Here is a 24212-nt window from a genome sequence, read left to right as displayed (position 1 = left end):
TCCGCGTTTACCAAATATAAAAAGGTTTTCGTCAACAGAGACATCAACATAAATCTGCGAATACGTTTCATGAAATGCTATGTGTGGTCAGTCCTGCTTTATGGTTCTGAAGTATGGTCGTTGAAAACTAAACATATGAACAAGTTGGAGGCTTTTGAAATGTGGATCTACAGAAGAATGGAAAAAATATCGTGGACAGAGCACATTTCGAATGCAGAAGTCTTGCAAAGGGTACATATGAATAGAGAACTCTTGATTACAATAAAAAAACGCAAAGCTGCATACTTCGGTCACATAATGCGTGGTCCCAAATATAGTTTGTTGCAACTTGTCATTCAAGGGAAAATCGAAGGCAGGCGTGGTGTTGGTAGGAAACAAATGTCTTGGTTAAGAAATATAAGGCACTGGACTGGTATTCGTACAATAGGAGAATTGGTTCATATAGCAACAAATAGAGAGGAATACGCAGAAATCGTTAACAGTATTCAATAAAAACAAACATAAACAGCAATAGTAACAGCAAAGAAAATCAAGATCAACAAAGTTGCACGAGAAATAAAATAAACATTGCGCAACAAATAAGATTAACATCAAAACATTGCACAACAAATAAAATTAACATCAAAATTTGCACAAAAAACATTGTATTACGCAACATTCCGGAGTGAATAGGCAGTTGAAGAAGAAGAAGAAGAAACAGAATCCGAATTTTTTAAAACCTTAATAATTTTATAAATTTCCGTTGGTTAATAAGAACCAAAACTTTCCCTTTGAAAACCATGAGTTTTCAGATTTAAAACACGCGAATCACAATTATGATGTATTTAGATAATTATAAGATATCTTTTACATTTAGATAATTATTTAGGTATGGTTAAACTTAACATACAATGATCTGTAATTCCCAAGTCTAATACATCTGCAACAAACTCATTTTTATTATTTCCGTGTTTCCTTACAAAAATATGGTCAATACAAGAACCTGAAATTAGACGAGATTCTAAACCAAAAAAAGAAAATAAAAATATATAATCATCAATATCGCGGCTTTGACGCAAAATATCAATGTCAAAAATGTCTACTAAAATTAAGTTTTAAGAATTTTCCTTATACAGTATATGAGCCAGGAATCCAAATAGTTCCAACAAGACAATAAAGAAGCAAAATTTTCGCTTAGACTGCCAATATTCTGATGCACCAGCCTGAAACCCGAAATTTGCTTCTTCTTCATATGAAACCCCAATAAATAATTTACAAATTCATAATGTCAAAATTGTTCTTGCATATGGCACTCACGGTATTTGGAATTTTAAAACTCATACTCGATTGAAGCCCTTCGTATTCAATTTCAAGTAAACCAAACATTCAAGACCACTTTTTATAAAAAAATTAGTATTAGAAGAATCGTAAAGCGCCTCTTTTTTATCAAAAGTAGTCTGTTCTGGCCAAGTGATCACCAAGAAGGCCAAATCGCCAAAACATTGGATATGTCACTTCCAGCTATCGCAAGGAGTATCCGTGACTTAAATAATGCGTTGCGACGTAAACTTTACAAAGTATCACCAGAAATAAGTAAGAGATTTTGAATTGAAACATTTTTTAGTTAGATGTCGCTAGAAATTGGAAAGGGACTTTTTTTCTTTTGGGCACAAAATAAACATAAAAAAAATAAAAACAAAAAAAAAAAAAAAAAAAAATTAAATTTTAATATTTTGAAGATTTTAAAAAATATTTAAATAATTTTAAAAATGATGTTGATGAATTTGATGCTAATGATGTTGATCATTTTGTCTTTCATTTATTTTCATTTAATTTTTTTGGGACTCTTCAAAAATTTTGAAAATTAGTGCTTATGGTTTCCCTCTGTCCTTTGATAAGATAAGTTGAAAACTTTGAGTTTGTCATTACGCAATCAACAACAGTTTTTCAATAAATTTAATGACCAGAAAGAAAAATTTGTTAAAGCAAGTTAATATCTGAAATGATTGCAAAAAAGTCAAAGGCGTTTGCAGAAGGTGAGTTTATTAAAGAATGCATGCTTAAAACATCAGAAATTATATGCCCGGATAATGCAAGAGATTTTGAAAACATTTCATTATCGCGCAATACTGTCGCTGATAGAATAGTTGATTTATCTTCCAGTTTAATAGAAGTCTTAACAGGCAAATCTCAAGAATTAAAGTTTTTTTCTATAGCAATTGATGAATCGCGCGATATTCGAAATGTTTCACAATTGGCAATTTTCATAAGAGGGGTTGATAACAATTTGACAGTTACCGAAGAATTTTTGGATTTAGTTCCAATGAAAGGTTTTACAACAGCTAAAGATATTGTAGAGTGCATTATGGCAACTTTTGCAAAATATAATTTAAGTTTGAAAAAATTTCCTTCAATAACAAGGGATGGTGCACCTGTTATGTTTGGAAAAACAACTCTTTCGCAAAATAAGAAATCATCTCATTCAATTTTAAAATCTTTTCATTGTATAATTCACCAAGAAGCCCTATGTACAAATATTATTAAAATGGACCATGTCCTTAAAAATGTGGCACATATAGTTAATTTCATCCGATCTCGAGCACTGAATACTCTAATAATACTGAGCCCTTTTTCAAGTCTTTTGGCTGAGTTAGGTTATCATTATCAAACATTACCCTATTACACCAAAATAAGGATGTTGTCATGCCAAAAAGTTTTAAAAAGATTCGTCGAATTAAAGGAGGAAATAGTTTTATTTTTAGAAATGAAAATGGAAGATGTTTCAATAATTAAAACAGAGGCGTGGCACATGGATCTATTGTTTCTTACTGATATTACGGAACATCTTGCTGAATTAAATTTAAAGCTGCAAGGAAAAAACCAAGTAATTACTGATATATATTATCATATCCGTTGTTTTCAATCGAAACTAATTTTATTTGAATTGATATTTCGTGCGCTACATACGCACTTTATCAAAGCTGATTTTCTTCTTCACTAGAAGATTCTTCTTTTTCAGAAATACATTAGCAAAAATAAAAAAGTATTTTATTCCGAATAAAAAGGAGTTTTCTTTTCATACCAACAACTTTATACCCTGCACTTCGTGAAGGAGTTTGTAACTACTTGAAGGAGTCGTCTCCGGTATGGACATACATATATATTCTTGCTCAGTGTAAAATTTTCCGTCCGTCCGTCCGTCCGATCGCACGATAACTCAAAAACGAATAATGCAATCGCCACCAAACTTTCACAAGTTTTTTTCATTTGTGCCAAGGACGAACCCTATTGTTATTGGACTAAGTCGGACAACGGGTTCGGGTAGCTGCCATACAACTCAAAGAGTTTATTTTAAATATTTCAAAAACTAATAAAGCTATAAATATTAAATTTTGTATACATGTGTCCAATTATATTCTACACATGCTATAAAAATTATAATGGGATAGCTGCACCGGTTCGGGTGGCTGCCATACAACTCCAACAGGAAATTTTTTATATTAGGCAAAATAATAAAGTCAGATTCATGAAACTTGGCAGTCAGATGTCCAATTATAGGTCAGACATGTCCGTGAAGTTTGTAAAGAATGATTTCACAGGTTCGAGTAATTGCTACACAATAACGAAAGGTGCAGGGTATAATTCAATCGGTTTATACCGATTGAAACGTTTTCACTTGTTTTTAATTTTGTTAGCTACTTTTAATAAAAAATCATTTCGATTTGTAAATAATTTATTTTGTTCATAAAAAACAAATATTTATTTGTGATACTATGGCAAAATGTGTACATACTCGTATTAATGCAGTCAGTACTTTTAATAATAAAAAAAAAGTGTTCTTTTGAAAAAAAAAATGTTGAAAATCAAATCATATGAACTAAATAATTTGAAGATTTTAAAAATTTTTAAATTTTTGACAAATGTTTGAAGTGTATATTTATTATAAGCATGTGGGGTTGCGTATTTCTAATAAAAATATTTGTAGTTGTGTTTGTATTTTTCATAAATATACGCAGGCAAAGAAACGGTTTTTATTAAATTTTTTTAAGGGAAATTTCTATTTTCCAGTTTTTTAGAAAAAATATTGGTTCAAGTCATCAACTATAATTTTAATATTTCATTTTTGTACCTACTTGAATAATTTTATATGTTTTGTAATTTTCAGCATACTTTTCTTAAAAACTGAAAAGTAAAAATTTCCCATCCAAAAAAACTGAAGAGTAGAATTTAAAAAGCTTAAAAGTAGGAGAATAAAATGTTCACGTTTTTCTGTATGAAATTCTAAGTCTATAAAACAGTTTCTTTTATTTCATTCCAAAATGCTTAGCAAAAGCTCTTGATATTGTACACGTTTCCTAAATGCGTTCTATACGTAGTGAATACGTAAAATAAAAGTGAATTGGGTATCGAAAAAATCGAGCATGCTTTTCTTACATGTCATATAAATATTGTCAGAAATAATCAATTAAATAAACTAGCATACATTTTTAGCAATAAAGTGCTGGTTATTAAGTTTTTTTTTCTAAATTGCAGTATAAAAATGCTATGTTTTTAATTATGTGGTAACGTTTGCTGAAAATAAAGATTTGCACAGAACTTTGAATTGAAATTTTCAAACAAACGTTAAAGTATGTATTGATATTGTAATAATTGTATTCGAAAATGTATCAAAAGCTTTAGTAGTTTTGTTTTACAATGTAAAGTTATTAAAAGCTCTGAGGCGGTACTAAAATCGTATTAATACCGTAATTAAACTTTTTATAAAGCATTATTGAAGCCCCGGTATTTCTGATTTATTTCAGTCGTATTTAGGCCATATATAGCTAAACCTTTCCACATGCGTTCAGAAAAATATTAATCCATGAAATACTAAAAGTGTGTGTGTAAAATAATCTGACTGATAAAATCTAACAATTTGGTAAGAACAAGTGTAAAACTGACAATTAGGTCGATAAACGGCTGCATCATTTTTTGTAAACCTTTGGTTTCCTTACAGAAAAAAATATTCACCAAATGATAAGCAAATACATTACACTTCATTTTTAGCACTTTTCCAAAAAATTTTTGAAAAAGTGCTTATTAGTTTTACTCTGTCCGTTCGTTCGTCCGTCCGTCCGGCCGTCCATCCGTCCATCCGTCCGTCCGTCCGTTCGTGTGTCTGTTTACAAAACTTCAACATCCTTGAAGATAGAAACCAAAAATTTTATATGTACATAGATCTTTACTAGAAACTAATTTTCGTAGAACATAATTTTTACCTATCTCCTCTCTCTAAAAGTTATACAAGCTCAAAACCCTATAAATTCCATTTTTAAACTGTTTACTGTAGTTGAACCAGAGAGATGCTTCTTATATCACGGCATACTATACTTGAACTTTAAAAAAACAAAATGGCCCTTAAAATTTATCGTTACATAAAATCGGTTCTTTTTTAAAATTTTTGATGTTGTTTTTCTTCTAGACTCAAGGATGTAGGAGCTTGAAATTTTAGTAGCTTTTAGGCATTAACAAATAGTTCATTTCGTTAGAAGAAATTTTTTTCCATCTCCACCCCTCTCAAGTAATCGCCTCTTGAAATTTGTAAAATTTGAATTTTTGATGCCTTATATTTCCGAAACCGCAAGCTTTTTCAAATTTCTATAAATGCAGAAAGGTAACGGTAAATTCCATGACATTAAAAAATATAACTATTTTTCTTAACTCACGCAATTAACCCTTAAAATTGAGCATTACGTTAACCGCTCTTTAAATTAATTTTTGCTTTATTTTAAAAACTGCATAAGCTGTTCATCCTAAATATATGCAATCCCAGAAATGGTTCGTATATGAATGAAAATAATTTTAATAGTGTGGTAGGCATACATCGATTGGTTTGCAAATCAGTATATTCGCTTGTTGAAGTGAAAAGTGCTACAATACAAACCATTGGTTTGACCTAACTTTATTAATTTTTGTTTTATATTTGATATAATAAAACATATTGCATCAGGGCAATTGTCATGTTTCATGCTTTCACAGTCTCCTGCACAGCTGGCAGATTGATGTGTAATGTGAAAAATCATTTAAAAGGACTCAACCAGATATAGAAACGAGCATGTGAAATGTAGTAAGAAGGTTTGGGTTAATGCTAGACAACATAAATATTAAAAATACTGGAATATACAGACTTCAACAGTTATTATATAGATGACATCCAGCAACTAACGTGGATCCAATTAAAAAAAAACTTGTTTAAACTATGTTGCAAATAGTATTTTTATTTTACATGCTTAGTTCAAACATATTATGATATAATATACACATCAATTAACATATTTTGACTTACAGAAAACTAAATAATATTTAGTTGTTTATTATATATTAAATCCAAAAAAAACAATGGTTGTAAAACAAACAATACAAAAGATTAAAGATATTCTGAGAAACTGCGTCATTTACAGAACGGATTCTATTGAAAATTTGTATATCACCAGCATAAATTAACACTCCACTGCAATTCCAAACGGACGCAACATCATTAACGGCGATGATGAGGAGCAATGAACCAAGGTAGCTGCCTCGGAAAAGTCCAGAACTAGCCACAAGCAGAGATGATACCGATTAACGAAGAAGGACCATATATTTCCTTCCAGAAAGATAAGAGCCAACGCAACTTACAAAATTATTGGAAAATTTTAATAACCTTGATTTCAAAAGAATCGGTCTAATGACGGCTTCCTTTCAAACGGAAGAGAAAATTCCTGAGTAAGATTTATTGAAACAAAACACAGCCAAGCCGTTAAAGTGGAACAGTACTTACGCAAAATTATTTCAGGAATACCGGGAAAAGGGCTAGAACCTAAGTTGAGGTATTTTTCAACTGTTCAATGACAAAATTGGAAAGTGGTTTTTGGAAAGTTGTTGATGTGTCGAAAATCATCCAAATTCACTGCAAATGGAGTAGAACAAAAACATTCGGCGTTAAAGTCCCGAAAAAGTTCAGCAATCACATTAGAATTATTAATTGAAGAACCCTTTAACTTCAACAAAGTTGGATAGCTGTAACATTTCCGCTTATGATTAATAAATATCCAAAAACTTCTAAGATTATGTATTTTGTCGTCAGAAATTCTTAAAATATGCATATCGTAATGTTGTTTAGCTGTTAAATTGAAAATATCATACGCAAGCTGAAACTCGCCATAATCGCTAACACTCCCAGAAGATAGATATGTGTGCCAAAGAATTTTTTTTTAATAATCAGAAATAAAAACCAAATTCATTTGCTTTGAATGGTGGTTCAAAACTGACGAAATTTGCTGCAAGTTATCCACAAAAGATAACTCCAGCTCACTACCACAATCTATTAGAACCAAAAATGGTTCCTCGTCACGTGTCGTCTACGTTATTTCGGGAAGATTGAAGTCTCCAAAACAGAAAACCTCGTCGTCTGAACTAATAAAATTGTGTATGTTTAAAACCATTGAAGAAAATCTAAAATATACGTCAACACAAGTTTTTTAGAAATTAATTCAATTTTAACCGCTTTTAGCTGCAACAAGTACCCTACCTCTGTTAGAAGCACGTTCCTAAGAAACATTTACAAAACGGTCCCTTCTAAATACTGAAAAAGCTGAACCAAATAACTCTAGGATATTAACAGAAGGAATCAACCATATTTCTGTTGGAGAAAAAACGTCACACCCCATTACGGAAAAATTCAGCAAAACAACACTTTTATATGCGCAGCATTTTAATTACAAATTGAAATAATATCCAAAGTTATTTTAATGTTACGGATGTTGGTACGTACGATCTTAATGTTACGGATGTGTCTGAACCCAAATCAGATTATTTCGAAAAGATTTTGCTTTTTCTTTTTAATTTTATTAGTGCAAATACTATTACACATTTAATACAATTTAGTATTTCATTAACTCATAACCTTGTCCAACAAAATATGTTTTTAAAATATCAATTTTTCAAATACGTCACTTCTAATATGTTTCAAAAAAGAAAAACAAATAAAAAATTTGAAATTATATAACTTTAAAAAATCTTAAAATTAAAAAACTTAATAAAAAGGAGCTTTAAATAAAAAAATTGTAATTAACGAAATCATTATTAAACTTTAATTAAAATCAAATAAAATAACAAAAAAGAAAGTAGTAGAAAATAATTATTTATAATATTAAATTTCATTATGTATTATATATTAAATTCTATAATGTATTGAGTACATTACTAGAATATTTTTAAAATGACTCAAACGGCTTTCATTTCTTATCACAGCAGGCAGATTATTAAACGTCTTCGGAAAAACGGCAATCTCAACAAATTAGTTCTCAAATTAGTTTGTAACCTTTCCAACATAATTTTTGAGATAGTTGGGAAGCAAATGATGTTTTATTTTAAAAGCATACACCAAAACCTTGAAAGCAAGGGTATAATCGGAAAGTAATCAAAAATGTGCATCAATTCAGATTTGATGCAAAAAAAAGTTGCTGATGCTATACCGATGTGATGCGTTTATCTAGCTGATGCAATATTATTTTGACATTTTTGGGGACTTTCTAAATCATTTTTTGGCGTTTATTTTGAAAAGGTTTATAGCTTTAAAATTATTTAAAACACTGAAAATTTATTAGAAAAAATTTTTTTAAATTTCAATTAAATTTTGGAGATTTTAATATAATGGAACATTTAAAAATACTAATACCGTGCATAAAGAAATAATTAACTTTTTTAGTTATTGAGTTAAAATAATAAATTATTAATTACTTCTGAGCTTCCATTTAAAGAACTTTTCATCAATACAAAATCACAAAGAATATTGATGCACAACTGATTTAATATGATGCGTATTTTCGACATTTTTGGACACCAAACTTTAAAGAATTACCGTATTGACGCATTTTTGTACAAGTTTTTTACATGATTACACATGTGATATTTCTTCTTCTATTGCATTTTAAAATAATACGTGTTGCCTGATTTTGCAATAATTGTAATTTATCTTTTTTACTTCATTACATAAAAATAATAAAGACGAACAATAATCCAAATGAGGCAATATTGTTACATTTTAATGTGAGTTTGTGTCTTATTCTGCCTAAATATCCAACTGTTTCAGTTATTTTAGAGCTACATGATCTGCATGTTTATCTAAATTCAATTCCCTGTCTATCAACACTCTCAAATATTTAATGCAATCCACTCAGAATAAATCATTTAGATCGGCATTCATTTTAACACAAGATTCATCAACACCACGTCCAAGAATATCAACTAAAGCATTATCAGCAATGCAATAATTATACAAGATCCAACACTTAATTTGATTTCATTAATATGCAACAAGAAACTTAAAACACCTAGTATTGTATCCTTGAGGGATTCCGTTGTCTGAAAATTCCTCGTCTATAAATGCCTTTTGCTTTCTACAATTTTTAAACTATTTAGAATTAGTGCCACTACACCATATTTTTTCAAATTTGTCCAATAATATTTTCGGATCAACTGTCTTGACAGCTCTCTTAAAATCTAAAAATACCGCTAATATCTCACAATTATTTTCCTTAGCTTTTTTCGAATCATAGAAAACAATATTCAGAGCTGTTTGACATGAATGTTTGCCTCTGAACCATTCTGTTCATCACATAATATGTTGTTCTCATTCAAGTATCTTTCTAATTGTAAGCTTACAGTTTTTCTAATATTTTTTATCGGTGTTTATATTGATTGGTGTAACTTTGCATGATGACTTTTGTCTACCTTTGTTTGCATGAATACCTTTTGTATTCAGACAAACAATTGATTCTTTTCAAGTAAGTAGGAAAATACTCTGCAAAGATGAATTTATCAAATGAGCCAAAACATCGTCAAATATATGATACGAATCTATTATTATTTTAGTGTTTAGTCCTTTTTGCTATTCATTGATTTTATTGTTGTATACAAGTCATCTTTGTCATTTCCTCCAAATTTAAATCACAGCTTGATTCATTAATTAAATTTTGATACTCCACAAAGAGGATGTTATCGAAAATTTTTTTAATACTATTTATGAAAAATCTGTTAATTGTAATTATGCTATTATTTGCTGTTATCTTTTCAATTACATCATTTTTATTTTAGTGACATATTTTTTTACTGATCTCCACATTAAATTAGAATAGAATATTGAAGCCTTTTTTCAATGAACTCGTCTTTAGCTCTTCTTATAGCAATATTGTAATGATTTCGACTAGTTTTGTAATAATTCCATAGATTTCTATCATTTGTTAAAGACGCGCGTTGGCAAGCTAATGTTTTTCTACTGTTCAACTCGCGTAATTCATCATTACACGACTCTTGATTATTAAGATATATTGTTACTTTCTTTCTAAATATTTTAATCGAACTCTCTACTATTTGTTGGAACAAGTTCTCACATAACATTACACAAATTTTGAAATTGTTGCTCATACAAAACCTCTTCTAATCTGTTCCTAAGAATTTTAATTGAATCAATCTCAATTCGCCGAAAATCATATTTTTCTTTGACACAAATTTTGATTTCAATTGCTTGATAATTAGAAATTAAATAATCAACTTTGTTGGAGGTAGTAAATCTATTTATTTCAGGTAAACTAATTATTACGCAATCACTTAGCGTCGAAGAGGAGTCAGTTATTTCTAGTTGGAAAGCAAAAAACTTGTTTTAAACTACTGATATCTATTATTCCTTTGATGGCTTGTTTATCATTGTTCTCTTTTAACCAGTTCACGTTAAAATCACCACAAATAAAATCTTTATTTGCGTTCATAAATTCTAATGCAGCAAAGTCTTCCGTTATTCCATCGATATTTCAATATATGTATACAACTTAAGGAATTTATTATATTTTTTGAACCTATCTGAAATTTTTTTGTTTTTCAATTTCAATTTTCTTCATTAACGTGGACAATATCTATCATATATTCTGCGCTTAACATCCAAATTTAGGTTCAACGATCTATTTGCTCTGATACAATTTATATATTGAATGATATTGTTTGTGCATTTTTTTTGCTAAGAGTTCTCTACCACTTTTAATACAATAAACGTTTTCAGCAGAAAATTTGTCCGCATTGTGGGTAAAAGCCAAACATTTAAAGCATCTCCTAACATCAAAGTTTTCATAAGTTTTGCATATATCCCATCCAATTTAATTTTTCCAATTGACATTATATTCTTAAGGTCTTCTCTAGCAACTTGAATAATGAAAAACGAATCGTTTTATTCTGCGTTCACCAAGAATTCCAATTCCTTTTCTCAGTTTTCAAAAAATTTTTGCAAATACATAATATGTAAATATTTTATTCGCAATTGGAAATTTATATACATACATAGTATTATACATATTTCTAATTGTTTCATTAAATTTTTTTCAAAAAAAAAAATTAAAAAAAAAATTAATAAAATTTTCAATTTTTTGAGCTGTGTATTGAAAAGAGAGTATAAAAAACACAAACATGGTAATAATTAATAGCTCATTATATTTACAAGTATGTACACACACAACCATTGATTTTTTTTGTAATATTTATGATTTTATAATCATACATTAATCATACAAACATAATTTTTTTTTTCTTTTTTTGTTAAAAAAAAAAAAAAAAATATAAGTTACTGATTTTTTATTTCAATATTTTCTTTATAAATTTAAAACACATACATATTTCCCATAAATAAACACGTATCGATATATTTCACAAAGTACGAATTAGTATTAATTCACATTTTTTTTATAAATTGCTTTATTTCTATACCTCGTTAATTGACTTGAAACAGTGCGTGTTGTGTTTTTTACCATATCAGCTAGAAAGCCCGAAAATGACGTTTAGATATTAAATTTCAAATCACTATCAACATCGCAAGCCAAGTACGCAAAATTTTTATTGACTTGAGGGAAGACAGCTTCACATTAAGTAATATTTGTACAGACATAAAATAGGCTTCAATTTTTTCCTGTAAACAGGCTAATATATCGCTACATCATACTGTGTATCTATTCTTATGTCTAATATAACTATCCAATATACAAATTCATATATACCTATTGCTTTCATACATTGAAATGTTTTTATCTAACTTTTTTGAATCGGAAAAAAAAATAAATTTTGTTCTTATTAAAATAAAAATAAAATTTTTAACAAAATTTAATTTTATTTCAGTTCGGTATTTTTGATACACTCGTTTGTTTACAATATTTTTTTTTTGCCTATGCAGCTCCTACTAACATTTATTTATTAAAAACGAAATATTTTGAGAACAGTGGAAGTGGTGTGCAAGGGAAAATTAAGGGCTAGGAACAAGTTTCGAACTACTCCTTAAATAGATATACTTTACTTAAAATATATATTAAATGTTGATATATTAATAAAGTATACAACACAAATAAAACTAAAAGACTTAAATAAATATCTATATTCAATTTAATATAAATGAAATGTACAGTATTCTACTACATTCAATGAATTTAATAGAATGCTATACAAATAAAAGTGCTGATTCACTTGCATCGTGAATACTTTACTATAATTCCATTAAATTCTACTACAATTTAGTTAATACAAAATTCAGTTTTTACTTTATTTAATTATAAAACTTCAAAATTTTCATTTTATTTTGTTATAAAACTACAAAATTACAAATATATTCATATATATGTAAATAAATTCCATGCGAAGTTTTTTTTTTTTGTATTCTTTATTTTTTGAAAAAACTTTTATTTTTTCCATTTTTTTCATTGGTTTTGTTAAAAATGGGGTCATGTTATGAAAATTTTTTATCTTGAATACAAGGAAAATCGGGTAAAGTTTATTTACGTAAGTACTTCATAATATTGTGAATATAAATATTTAAAATTTATGATCAAAAGTTTCATACCTCCTAATAACATTTCTTGCAGTAGAGAGTCAATGTGTGCAACTCCAAATATTTTGGCAAATTGTATTTGTTCAATCATTTGCCAGGTTATGGACTGCAAAACTGGAAGAATTAGTAATATTTCTCCGAATCTCCCTCTTGACTCATAAAGACGATCAGAAACGTAATCTTCTAGGTTGTTTAAAATTTGATGACGCAAGTTCTTAATACGCTGTGGTTCATTCAGTCCGCGGGCATCTAATTAAAAATAAAAATGAAAATTCCGCAAGCAAAAAACGTTCTACTTACTCGGATCAAAGAAAACCAAAGCTTTAATGCAAGCTAGCTCTGCATCATCAATATTTATATCTTTAAGAGCATAAACAAGTTCATCTATAATTCGTGCTCCTATTCTTGAAATATCTAAATTAGGTGATAAACGCTCGTCTAGAATGTGGTTTCAGAATAAAATTGAAATAATTCATATTTGAGCAAAATGATCTCACCAGGACAATGTTTTGTTATGATACAATTATTTCCTAGGAGAAGCACTTCCTTTAAATGCATTGATCGCCGAGATAAACCGAGTAATAGATGCTCGCCTGCATGCGCTCTCAATAATGCAACCTGATCATCTAGCTGCAGCTCATTAAAAGCTGGAATATGTTTAGCCCATTCAACCAAAGTTAATAATTGTTGTTTCATGGATTCACATACATCATTTATGCTAGCATATTGCCTATTTTTTAAATCAATGTCATCTGGCCCATTCTCCATTGCTGCTCCTGCTTTTGACTGCCGGCTTTCCATTTCAGCTTTTAGCAATGCAATAACAGATAGACCTTTCGATGGATTAGAATCTTCATACGACGTGCGCCGGCAACTTATTCGATCCCGCTCGTTTTGAACAGCTTCTTTTTTCATTCCCGCTTTGAAACATTTTCTGAGACGGCAATACCTACACTGATTACGTTTATCTTTATCGACAACACAGTTTCGCGAAAATCTGTAAAGGAATTTAAGCTTTATTTTACTGCTTACTTTTTTGATTAAAATTAAAACATTGTTTTGTTAATTCAAGAGCAACTAAAGAGTGGTCATAAGAAAGTTGGCAATATCAAATAGAATCTTGATTAGAATTAAAGATATGATAGCTCCTATTGCAACGAACATAATAAAGTTTAAGGTCAATTTATATTTAGCGATTTTTTTCATAAATATGTTCAAACTTTACCGGGGATAAAGACAGAGACAATAAATTGAATTTTCCTTAAAAACGAGAAAAAAAGTAGAGTTGACCTTGTCAACTCTGTGATACCCATACGAATTTGTTATCCTATGTGCGAATAACTAATGTGCCATAACTAACTATGGGGCAGACTATGACTTTAAGTTGCCGTATTACCATATTAATTCATGCAAAATTTCAGTACTATGTGTTTTTCAAAATACTGGTTGTACCAAACTACTATTGAAGTTGTATGGCAGCTACCACAAGGAGCCAAGAAATTTTAGCGAATTTTATCAAGCACATCGGCCCTACTAATATATTCACTTGTGTGAAATCTCAATATCACAACTTTTATAGTTTCTGAGATATAGCCAAATAACTTTTGAAGTTGTATTGCAGGTACCAGAAGGAGCCAAGTAATTTCAACGACTTTTATGAGACACATTGGCCCTACTAATATATTCATTTGTGTGAAATTTCAATACCACAACTTTTATAGTTTCTGAAATATAGTCAAATAACTTTTGAAGTTGTATGGCAGGTATCAGAACGAGCCAAGTAATTTCAACGACTTTTATGAGACACATTGACCCTACTAATATATTCATTTGTGTGAAATTTCAATACCACAACTTTTATAGTTTCTGAGATATAGCCAAATAAATTTTGAAGTTGTATGGCAGCCACCCGAACCGGTACCCCGATCACGTCCAATTTAAATAGGGTTCTGGCACTTACTACAATAAATCATTTGTGAAAATTTGGTGAGCTTAGCTCAATTAGTTTTTGAGTTATCGTTCGGACGGACGGACAGACAAAGCTAAATCAACTCAAAATTTGACACTGATCAAAAACATACACTCGAGTCTATATCTAACACCGTTATTTCTTAGCGTTACAAACGGTAAAGCAAATTTAGTATACCCTTCGAACATACGTTCGTATGTGTATAAAAATGATGGCTACCAATACACTTTCAAATAAGGGTATGAACACTTAAAATGTTTTCATATATGATTCAGATATAAAAACATTTTTTTAAGAAAGGAATTACCTGCAATTATAAAGATGGTTTTTTCTCACACTTCTTCTGAAAAAGCCTTTACAGCCGTCACAACTTGAAGCGCCATAATGTTTTCCAGTTGCCTTATCACCACATATAGCACAAGAAGTCACTCCTTGAGGGTATGTATTTGTCATTGTTCCACCATTGTTGTTTATAGCAATTGGGCTAGATGTAGCACTATTTGACACAGGAAGTGGACTTGTGGAACTCGTTATATGATTTGTATTAAAATTAATCACGTTATTGTCAACATCTGGAAGAAAAAGAAGCTGATAATATAAATAAAAATAATACGTATAGCAAAAAACTTTATTTATTTCAATGAATATCTAATGGAGGTTTGCTTAGAAAAAGTTTCCAAAGAAGTATGTTAAAACGGAAAAAGAAAAATGTTCTATATTTCTTTAGTGTGTTTTAGTTTTTGTTTTTTTGAAAGCCAAAGAGGGCTATAACAAATACCATGGCCGTCAAAAGGCTATTCTTATCATGAAAAAAGTATTTCAGATTTATTTTTCAATTTCTCCGAAACAACTGAACTAATTTCAAAATTTCAGGAAATATTTGATACTGAAATTTTTCTAAAAAAAGCCCCAAATAATGTCATTCTTTTAATTCTGCCTAGATTAATTGTAAAGATCTTAAAAAGCTCCTCAGCTCATTTAAATTAGGATAATAATGGCACATAGCTACATTCATTAAAAGCGTTTTGGTTAATATATAGAAATCACAGAAGTACAAAAAATTATCTACATGTAATGTATGCCAATAAATTTGACAGACCTATTACAAAAAAAAATATTGAAAAAACTTATTTTTCGTAAAAATCAATATAATAAGAAAAAGCCAATCTCATTATCCTGTTTGCTGGACCCAGCAAAGTTTTCAATAGCCCGTATAAAAGAGAAAATGGGACTAGCTGACTATATTAGTGAAACAAAAACCGACTTGGTTTTCTCAAGACACAATAATTTTAATTAAATTTTTGGCAATTTGAATGCAACAGTACCTTAATCAAACAAACCAACCAAATATCTTTCAATTACGCCTATCAACTTTGAAAAACACAAAATTGAAACAATTCCATTGAAAAATCTCTTTAAAATTTTTATCATATGTCCATGTGGTTGCTTTAATTTGTATTCAAGAATAAAAGAAATTGTTAGAATTGAATTTAATTAAATATGAAAAAAATGAAGCTGTTAAGAAATATTGTGAAAATTTTAATCTTTAAAATAAAAACTGAAAATTGTAGCCAAGAAGTTAAATATTAAAAAATATGCATGATTCAGCTTTTTTCTTTTTAAATATAAATCCCGATTTCAAGAATCCGGATCCGGATAGATGAATATTTGAAGTCCTGATTTCACGCTTAGAAAGTTTTTATACCCTTCATAAAAATTCAGTCCAAGTCAATAATTCGCAAAATAACATATTTCCCTTAAAAAATCAAGGTTTCTATTTACACATGTCTCAAACATGAAAAAATTTTATGTCATATAATTTTGGATAAGCTTTAGAAAAATTTTAGAGCAATTATATTCGAAACATGTATACTATTATAAAGTTTCAATTATATTGCTAATTAATTCAGTTAATAATGTAAGGATAACATTGCGGTAAGATGACGGCTGCTATTATAATATTTTAACACTGTTATTTATGTTATTGTTCGATTTATTTTAATTTTAAAATTTTCCAATTTCTTTTAATATCGAAATTTACCTTATGCATTGTGTTCCGAAACAAAATAATTTCGCATTTATTATAGTTAATCTTTAGAGACCATACTTTGCTACTATCGTTTGTTAAATTAAACATTTTTTGAACTCTATTTTCAAATTCTTTCAATGTATTGTTTGTCGAGTAAAGCATAATACCATCCACAAATGGAAATACAGTCCGAATAGAATAGCTGCAGTTAGAATAGAATAGACATTGGACAAAAGACAGTAGATAGGGTTTTGCCTCCACGGTCGCAGAAAAAGTATTAATTCCATCCACCCTCTCCTTCACCCCCTCCCAAGATGCTTTACGACCGTTTTTTACAAAATGGTATTACATCCTGCAGGGGTAATTTTTTATTTACTTTTGATGGTATAAATATTATATGTAAATTTATATTTGGAAGTGTGAGTTATAACAAGAAGTGAACACTTCCCCAAGAAAATTCTTAAAGTTACTACAATCTACGTTGTTTTATAATAAGTATGTACGTAGTGTTCATATTTTTATGTATTTTTGTTTTACACATGCGGGAGGTACGAAGCATGTTTAAAATAAAGCCATGGAAGGTTATAAATAAAGAAAGTCTGAAGACTAAACATAAAGAAAAGATAAAGAAAAAGAAAAAAATTTGATTCATATAAAAGCGATTTAGAAAACTTATTTATACAAAGAACTGAAAAATAAGATTTGCAAACTCAAGGCGGAAAATTTCAAATTATTTACCGGAATAAAGTTTCAAATGTCATCAAGAACAACAAAATGAATTTTGTGGTGTACGAGCAGATGAGGAAGAACTGAAACCAAAGCCAAAAGAAACTACAAAAAGACAAAAGACTAAAGTTCACCCGAATTGGAATCGCCTTTAGAACTAAATAGCACTAAAGTGGCGAGATCTCCACTAAAAAAAATTTTGAGCTTAAAAAAAATTAATCTCCACCAGTAATTATGAGTAATATAACCAACGACTCGTAATCAATAAAAATTCTTAAAGAGGGGAATATTAATAACAGAGTAAATATGATGAATGTTGATCAACTAAAATCATCAACTTATTTTTAGTAAGTGTTCAAAATGCATACTTACGAAAATAAATTAACAAGGCTAATTAAAGAGATCATGTGAGCCTGAGTATATTATACAAATAAAATCCAGAAAAAAAATCTGATGTGAACAGCAAATAACCGACCGAAATGTGTATTGTCTTGTTAAGTGAAAGTGTTACAGAATATTTTAAAAATGTCTGTAAAGTACTTCTTTCCAATTTTTAGGGCATTATTAAGCTTTTGTTACTATATCTAGAAAAATGTAAATTTGGCTCTTAGTCGCTTCTACCCGAATTCTCTGAAATGCTCACAAGTTATTTCGGTTAACAACCAGAACTAAAATATCAAATTTCAAGAAATCCATCAATTCGTTCCGTAGATATGGTAAAAAATGTAAAATCGGCCCTCAGATCAGTTTCCGAGCCGTGATCTTTCGAAAAAATTTATAGATTCATTGTTTTAATACGAAGAATTTAAATATTAAATTTCAAGGAAATCGATTGATTATTTCTCTTTATATATGCAAAAATGTATATTTGGCCCGTAGCAAACCTTCAGTTGCCGACAACTGATTTCTTCCAAAAGTTGGGAGGTTCCGCGGACGGTCGAATTAAACTTATATACGAAACTCCAAATAAATCTTTTGAATAGTTTCTTAATAATAATCAAAAATGTACAACAGGCCGCTAAAAAGAACTTAACATACACGCGTGCACAAGTTATATATCCTCTTCCAGCATAGACAAAATTTCAATACTAATTAAGAGATACCTTTTATTTTCTTTATTTTGTTATTCTTATTATATATCGCATTTCAATATAACTCAAAATACACTTTTGTTTTTCTCGTCTTGTTTTTTTTATTATTTAAATCACACATGTTGGCTTAAGCCGTCGTACTAAGAGTTATGTTACGTAAATAATGAAAATAGAATCTAATATTACAAACATTTAAAATAATATTTTTTTTGTTTCTTATATATCGCTTAATAAACTATTCCGCTTTTTCTATTTCGTTTATTAAGCGAAATTATCGCTTAATAAACTATTCCGTGTGAAAATATTTCTAAAAAAAATGAAAATCTAATAATTTCGTGTGAAAATGTTGATAAAGAAATAAAAATCTAAAAAATAATTCTCTTCAGCAAATTGGTTTCCTAATTTAAAATAAAAAAAAAAAGTAAAAACAAATTTTGTTTTTAAATATTTTTTTGTAAAAGCAGGGAAATACTATTATAACTTGGTTTAATTTTTCCTTTCTTAAATCAACTGAGTCGAAAATTGATATTGAATTGAATTGTAACGAGAAAAAAAGAATGTTAAATATTTTTTTGAAAGTGGATATATAATTAAATTAAGTTTTTTATTTTTTTTTGTGGTAATTAAAAGAAAAAGAAATTAATAAATAAAAATAAAAAAAATAACAATTAATATTAAAATTGTGTTTTTATAAATCGAAGAAAAAAAAATTAATTAATAAAAAGTAACAGGAACTTTTTTGTGATTTGTTAAAATAACGAATAATACAAAAGTGGCGCAGTCGGTAAGGATACCAACACTGCTCCATATAATAAAATAAAAATAACAAATCGAATTTTAAGCGAACCGTTTTTTATTTTTTTTTTAATTACAGTTAAAAATTAAAAAAAAATAAAAAACGGTTCGCGAAAACAATACTTTATTAACTTTGAAAAAAAAATAAATAAAATAAATAAGTAGTGAATTACAAAAGAACAATTAATTTACTATATTGTATTCGAGTTATTAACATTATTATAAAAAGTGAACAGTGTTACTTTCAAGTATTTATCGGTAAAAAGAAATAAATAACCTGTTACTTATACTTAATGAGCGATTCTGATTTAGACGGAATTGCATTAACACTTCAACGATTAAAAATACAAAATAATAATCATAAAATGGTACTCTCAGGCTTTACCCTAAGTGATGTCGTAAGGGAAGTCAGAAGTGTCCCAGAATTCTCCGGTACTGGACACTACGAGGAATCTAGCTTCATCAACGAAGTTGAGTCGTTAACAGGGATATTAACCGACGCAGAACACAAAAAATACGTACTGAAGATATTGCTCGGAAAAATCCAAGAGTAAGCGGCGATATTCATCAGGAGACTCGACGAGGCAACATGGGAGCAAATCAAAACACAGTTCATCAAATCATTTGGGGTACAAGAAACATACCTAAAATTGAAGAAGAAGCAGAAAAAGTTCAATTCCGAACGGTAAGCCAAGTTTATCACGATCTTAGTAATATATATTAGACAAACTAAATTATAAGTACCAATTAGACACTCCAAAACCTATTGATTACAAAACAACGTGTAATGAAAGTAGTATATTGGAGAAATTCCTTTCAAAAATAAATAGGAATGACTCTATTTATTTAAGAACAAAAAATGTTAAAAGCTTGGAAGAAGCTGATAATGAATTATTACAAACCGGAATTACGGTTAGTCGTAATAATTCCAGTGTGAATGCTAGGTCAACTCGTTTCAATAGCAATTTTCAAAATAGTAATTACAGTCGCGGTAACAATTATAGCAATAATAATAACTTTCATAATAATAGTAACAACTTTAAAAATAATAATCGCGATAGATATAACAATTATGATTGCAATGGTTATCGCAACCAATTCTCTAATAATAATAATAACGACTGTGGTAATCGTAGCCAAAATAATAGAAATTTTTTTTCGAATAATAACCAAATTAATAGAAATTTTTTTTCGAATAATAGCCGAAATTTTCGAAATTTTTTTTCAAGTGACACAAATACAAATAGAAATTTTGATAAAAATAGAACGCGAAATAATAATCGAAATGATGAACCAATGGAGGTCGATTACAATACAACCAACCACAATAATTCCGCATATAACTCTATAATCTGGGTGGTTCCAAAGAAAATGGATAACTCAGGTAAACCTAAGTGGAGAATCGTAGTCGATTATAGGAAATTGAACGAAATTACAACGAACGACAAATTTTCTATCCCGAATATGGACTCCCTTTTTGACAAGTTGGGTAGAGCTCAATACTTTACCACTTTGGACTTGGCGAAAGGATTCCACCAAATTTTAGTAGATGAAAAAGATGCAAAACGGCATTTTGGGCTGAAAAATGCCCCCGCTAACTTTTAACGCGTCATGAACCATGTTTTAAGAGATTTAATAAATAAAATTTGCGTCGTTTACCTGGACGACATATTAATTTTCTCGACTTTTCTACAGGAACATTTGGAAGCAATAAACATTATATTTAAACGACTAAGACAGTTCAATTTAAAAATACAGATTGACAAATGCAACTTTTTTTCAAAAAATACTGAGTATATAGGTCATACTCTCACACCTAATGGTATAAGGCCTAATGACAATAAAGTAAAGGTTATCAAAGAACTCAAACTACCTACGACTAGAAAACAGATAAAAAGTTTCCTTGGCATTACAGGGTACTACCGCAAATTCATAAAAGATTACGCTGCGGTAGCTAAGCCCATGACTAATTATTTGAAAAAAGATAAAAAAATTGACATTTATAACCAAAATTACGTTTTGTCTCTTGAGAAATTAAAAGAACTTATAACGAATTATCTGACTTTAAGGTATCTAGATTTTAAAAAACCATTTATACTAACAACGGATGCTTCAAACTTTGCAATTGGTGCCGTCTTGACACAAGATTGACACCCAATTTGCTTTGCAAGTCGAACTCTTAACGAGCATGAAACTCGTTATTCTGCGATAGAAAGATGAATTTAGTGCCATACTTATATGGCACTAAATTTATTATTAGAACGGACCATCGACCACTTACGTGGTTACATTCACTCAAGGAACCCAATTCCAAATTACAACGTTGGAAAATCAGGTTAAATGAATATGAGTTCGACATAGAATATTTAAGGGGCAAGGAGAATAAAGTTGCTGATTTTCTCAGCAGAATAAATACAAATAAACAAAAAATAAATCTAAATGACATGTCTGAAAATGTAAATAACGAAAATGACACTGATATGGCTACAATTCGTAGTGGCGTTGAAGATTTGGACGACCAAACCCCGATCGTAGACCATATAGTTAATAAATACCTTACACAAATTCACATCGTTCCTCAAAAGGAACATGAAACAAAAAAATTATATGGCAAATATAAATTAATATATATATCAGAAAATGAATTAAACAACAATAATTACTTGAACGACCTATTACGTCGTGTGGAAAAATTGGTATTTTTTCAAAATTGGGTGACGAAAAATATAATATACTGCAACAAAAATTAATCGAGCTATTTGGAAATAATAATAATATAAAATTCTATAAGTTCAACTCAAGTGAAAATAAAGCAATAGAAATAATAGAAAAAATTCACAACGACTCAAACCATCGGGGTATAATTGAAAATTTCAATCAAATTAGAAAAAAGTTGTTCTTCCCAAAAATTAAAGAAATAATCCATAAATTTATAAACAATTGCAATATATGCAATAAAGCAAAATATGATCACCACCCACAAAAAACTAAACTACAAATAAGTGAAACTCCTGACGAACCTAATAACATTGTTTGTGGCGATGTTTTCCATTGCTACAAACTGGCTTTTTTAACAACTTTCGACAAATTTTCAAAGCACTTGATGGTTCAACATTTACCTGACAGAAATGCTTTAACTATTATAGATCTATTTAGAACTAAATTTGCTATATTAGGAAAACCCAATAAACTTGTACTAGATAACGAATTTAATAGCCTTAATATAAGAGATTTTTGTAGGAAAGAAAATATCGAAATTCATTTCACATCACCTAGATCCCACACGGGCAACTCTGACATTGAGAGAGTTCATGGAACTCTTAACGAACATCTTAGAATATTTGAAACAACAAAATGCAAACTAATTACGATTCATAAAGTTTTTCTTGCGGTGCAAAAATATAATAATCAATCCACTCGACAATGGAAGTTAAACCACTTGATATTCTAAACGGTAAAGTTTCAAACCTAGAACAACTCAGAAATTTAATTCATAGAAAAAAAGTAACTAATATAAATAAACTAAACATTAATAGAAGTGAATTCAAACCAGACGACTCTGGTAAAATTTTAGTTAAGAACCCTGAAACAGAAAGGTACAAAACCGCCCCAAGGTATATTCAGATTGAAAGTCGACGGGAAGACAATAAGTTAATAGATAATAATAATCGTAATTATCATCCTTCTAGAATTAAAAGGAAATTTAAATTCATTTCAGACCAACATACAACACTACAAGGTCAAACCTCAAATATAAACCCACAAGTATAAAATTTTTATTTTAACATTTTTGCTCCTTTCTTTAAACTCTACACAAGCAATTTTGCGGTTAGAAAAACTTGACACTCAGGGGGGGTTTCAAATCCTTCAGTTACACGAAACTCCTTTAATACAAAAACACCAAAATACTTCACGTAATAGACACAAATAACTTGCAAGATACGCTAATAAAAATCGAACAATCTATCAACACATTTTTCAAAGGTCCTGATTGGCCCTCAGGACCACTATATTATTAAACATTTACAAACCCAAGTAAACAAAACATCTCATAACATAAAAACACTTATTATACATAGAACGAAACGAGGTTCGATTAATTTTGGGGGTTCTACATTAAAACGGTTATTCGGCACTATGGATAACGAAGATCAAATCGAATTGCATCTTTACCAGGTGGATCTAAATAACCATAATTCAATAGCAGCAATAAACCAGCAAGTCAAAATTAACAACGACTTAGAAAATAAATTCTTAATACTGTGATAGTTAAAAACCGCCAATATATTAAACAAATTCGATTCTTACAAATCTTAACTAATATTAACATCCTAAATCAAGAAATTAGTAAAATACAAGGTAACCTAGCATTCCCGAAACACGGAATTATGACTAATTTGATACTAACATCAGATGAAATAGAACATTATGAAATAGACTCATTTAAATATCAAGAGATTAAAAGTTGAATATTTCAAAAGGGTGAGAAACTAATTTTCGTTATCTCAATCCCAAATTTATCTGACCAATTAGCACAAAAAATTAAAATTTTACAAATACCTAACGATAAATTTGAAGAAATTTCGCTGATAAATTCGAATTTCATTACACACAAAAATAAAATTTTTATAGATGACAATAATTTTTACGTAAAAAATTTAAAAATTGCTGACAAATGTATTCAAAATATAGTTAAATCTAATGTTAATAAATGTACTAAAGAAATTGAAAAAATTTAAAAAT

The 24212-nt window shown here is 29.1% G+C and overlaps 1 protein-coding gene across 10 annotated transcripts in view; it reads right to left on the bottom strand.

The window, feature by feature from the left end:
- The window catches only part of LOC129616307 (transcription factor HNF-4 homolog), a 49586-nt gene that overhangs the window by 10101 nt on the left and 15273 nt on the right, over positions 1-24212 (bottom strand). For 8 of the 10 annotated variants that reach the window (XM_055531898.1, XM_055531895.1, XM_055531893.1 and 5 more), the window contains exons 3-6: positions 15136-15400; positions 13357-13856; positions 13160-13297; positions 12872-13108 (exon numbers count right to left, since the gene is read on the bottom strand). In XM_055531898.1, the coding sequence (XP_055387873.1) occupies positions 12872-13108; positions 13160-13297; positions 13357-13856; positions 15136-15400 (1140 nt within the window). Of the gene's footprint in view, positions 1-12871; positions 13109-13159; positions 13298-13356; positions 13857-15135; positions 15417-24212 lie in introns of all 10 variants that reach the window. The other 2 variants (XM_055531901.1, XM_055531902.1) reach the window with 2 other exon arrangements.

Source organism: Condylostylus longicornis, unplaced genomic scaffold (assembly GCF_029603195.1).
Source record: "Condylostylus longicornis isolate FDR11 unplaced genomic scaffold, ASM2960319v2 ptg000179l, whole genome shotgun sequence".
NCBI lineage: Eukaryota > Metazoa > Arthropoda > Insecta > Diptera > Dolichopodidae > Condylostylus > Condylostylus longicornis.
The sequence above is the reverse complement of the archived record's forward strand: the minus strand, read 5'-3'. Positions and strand labels throughout refer to the sequence as shown.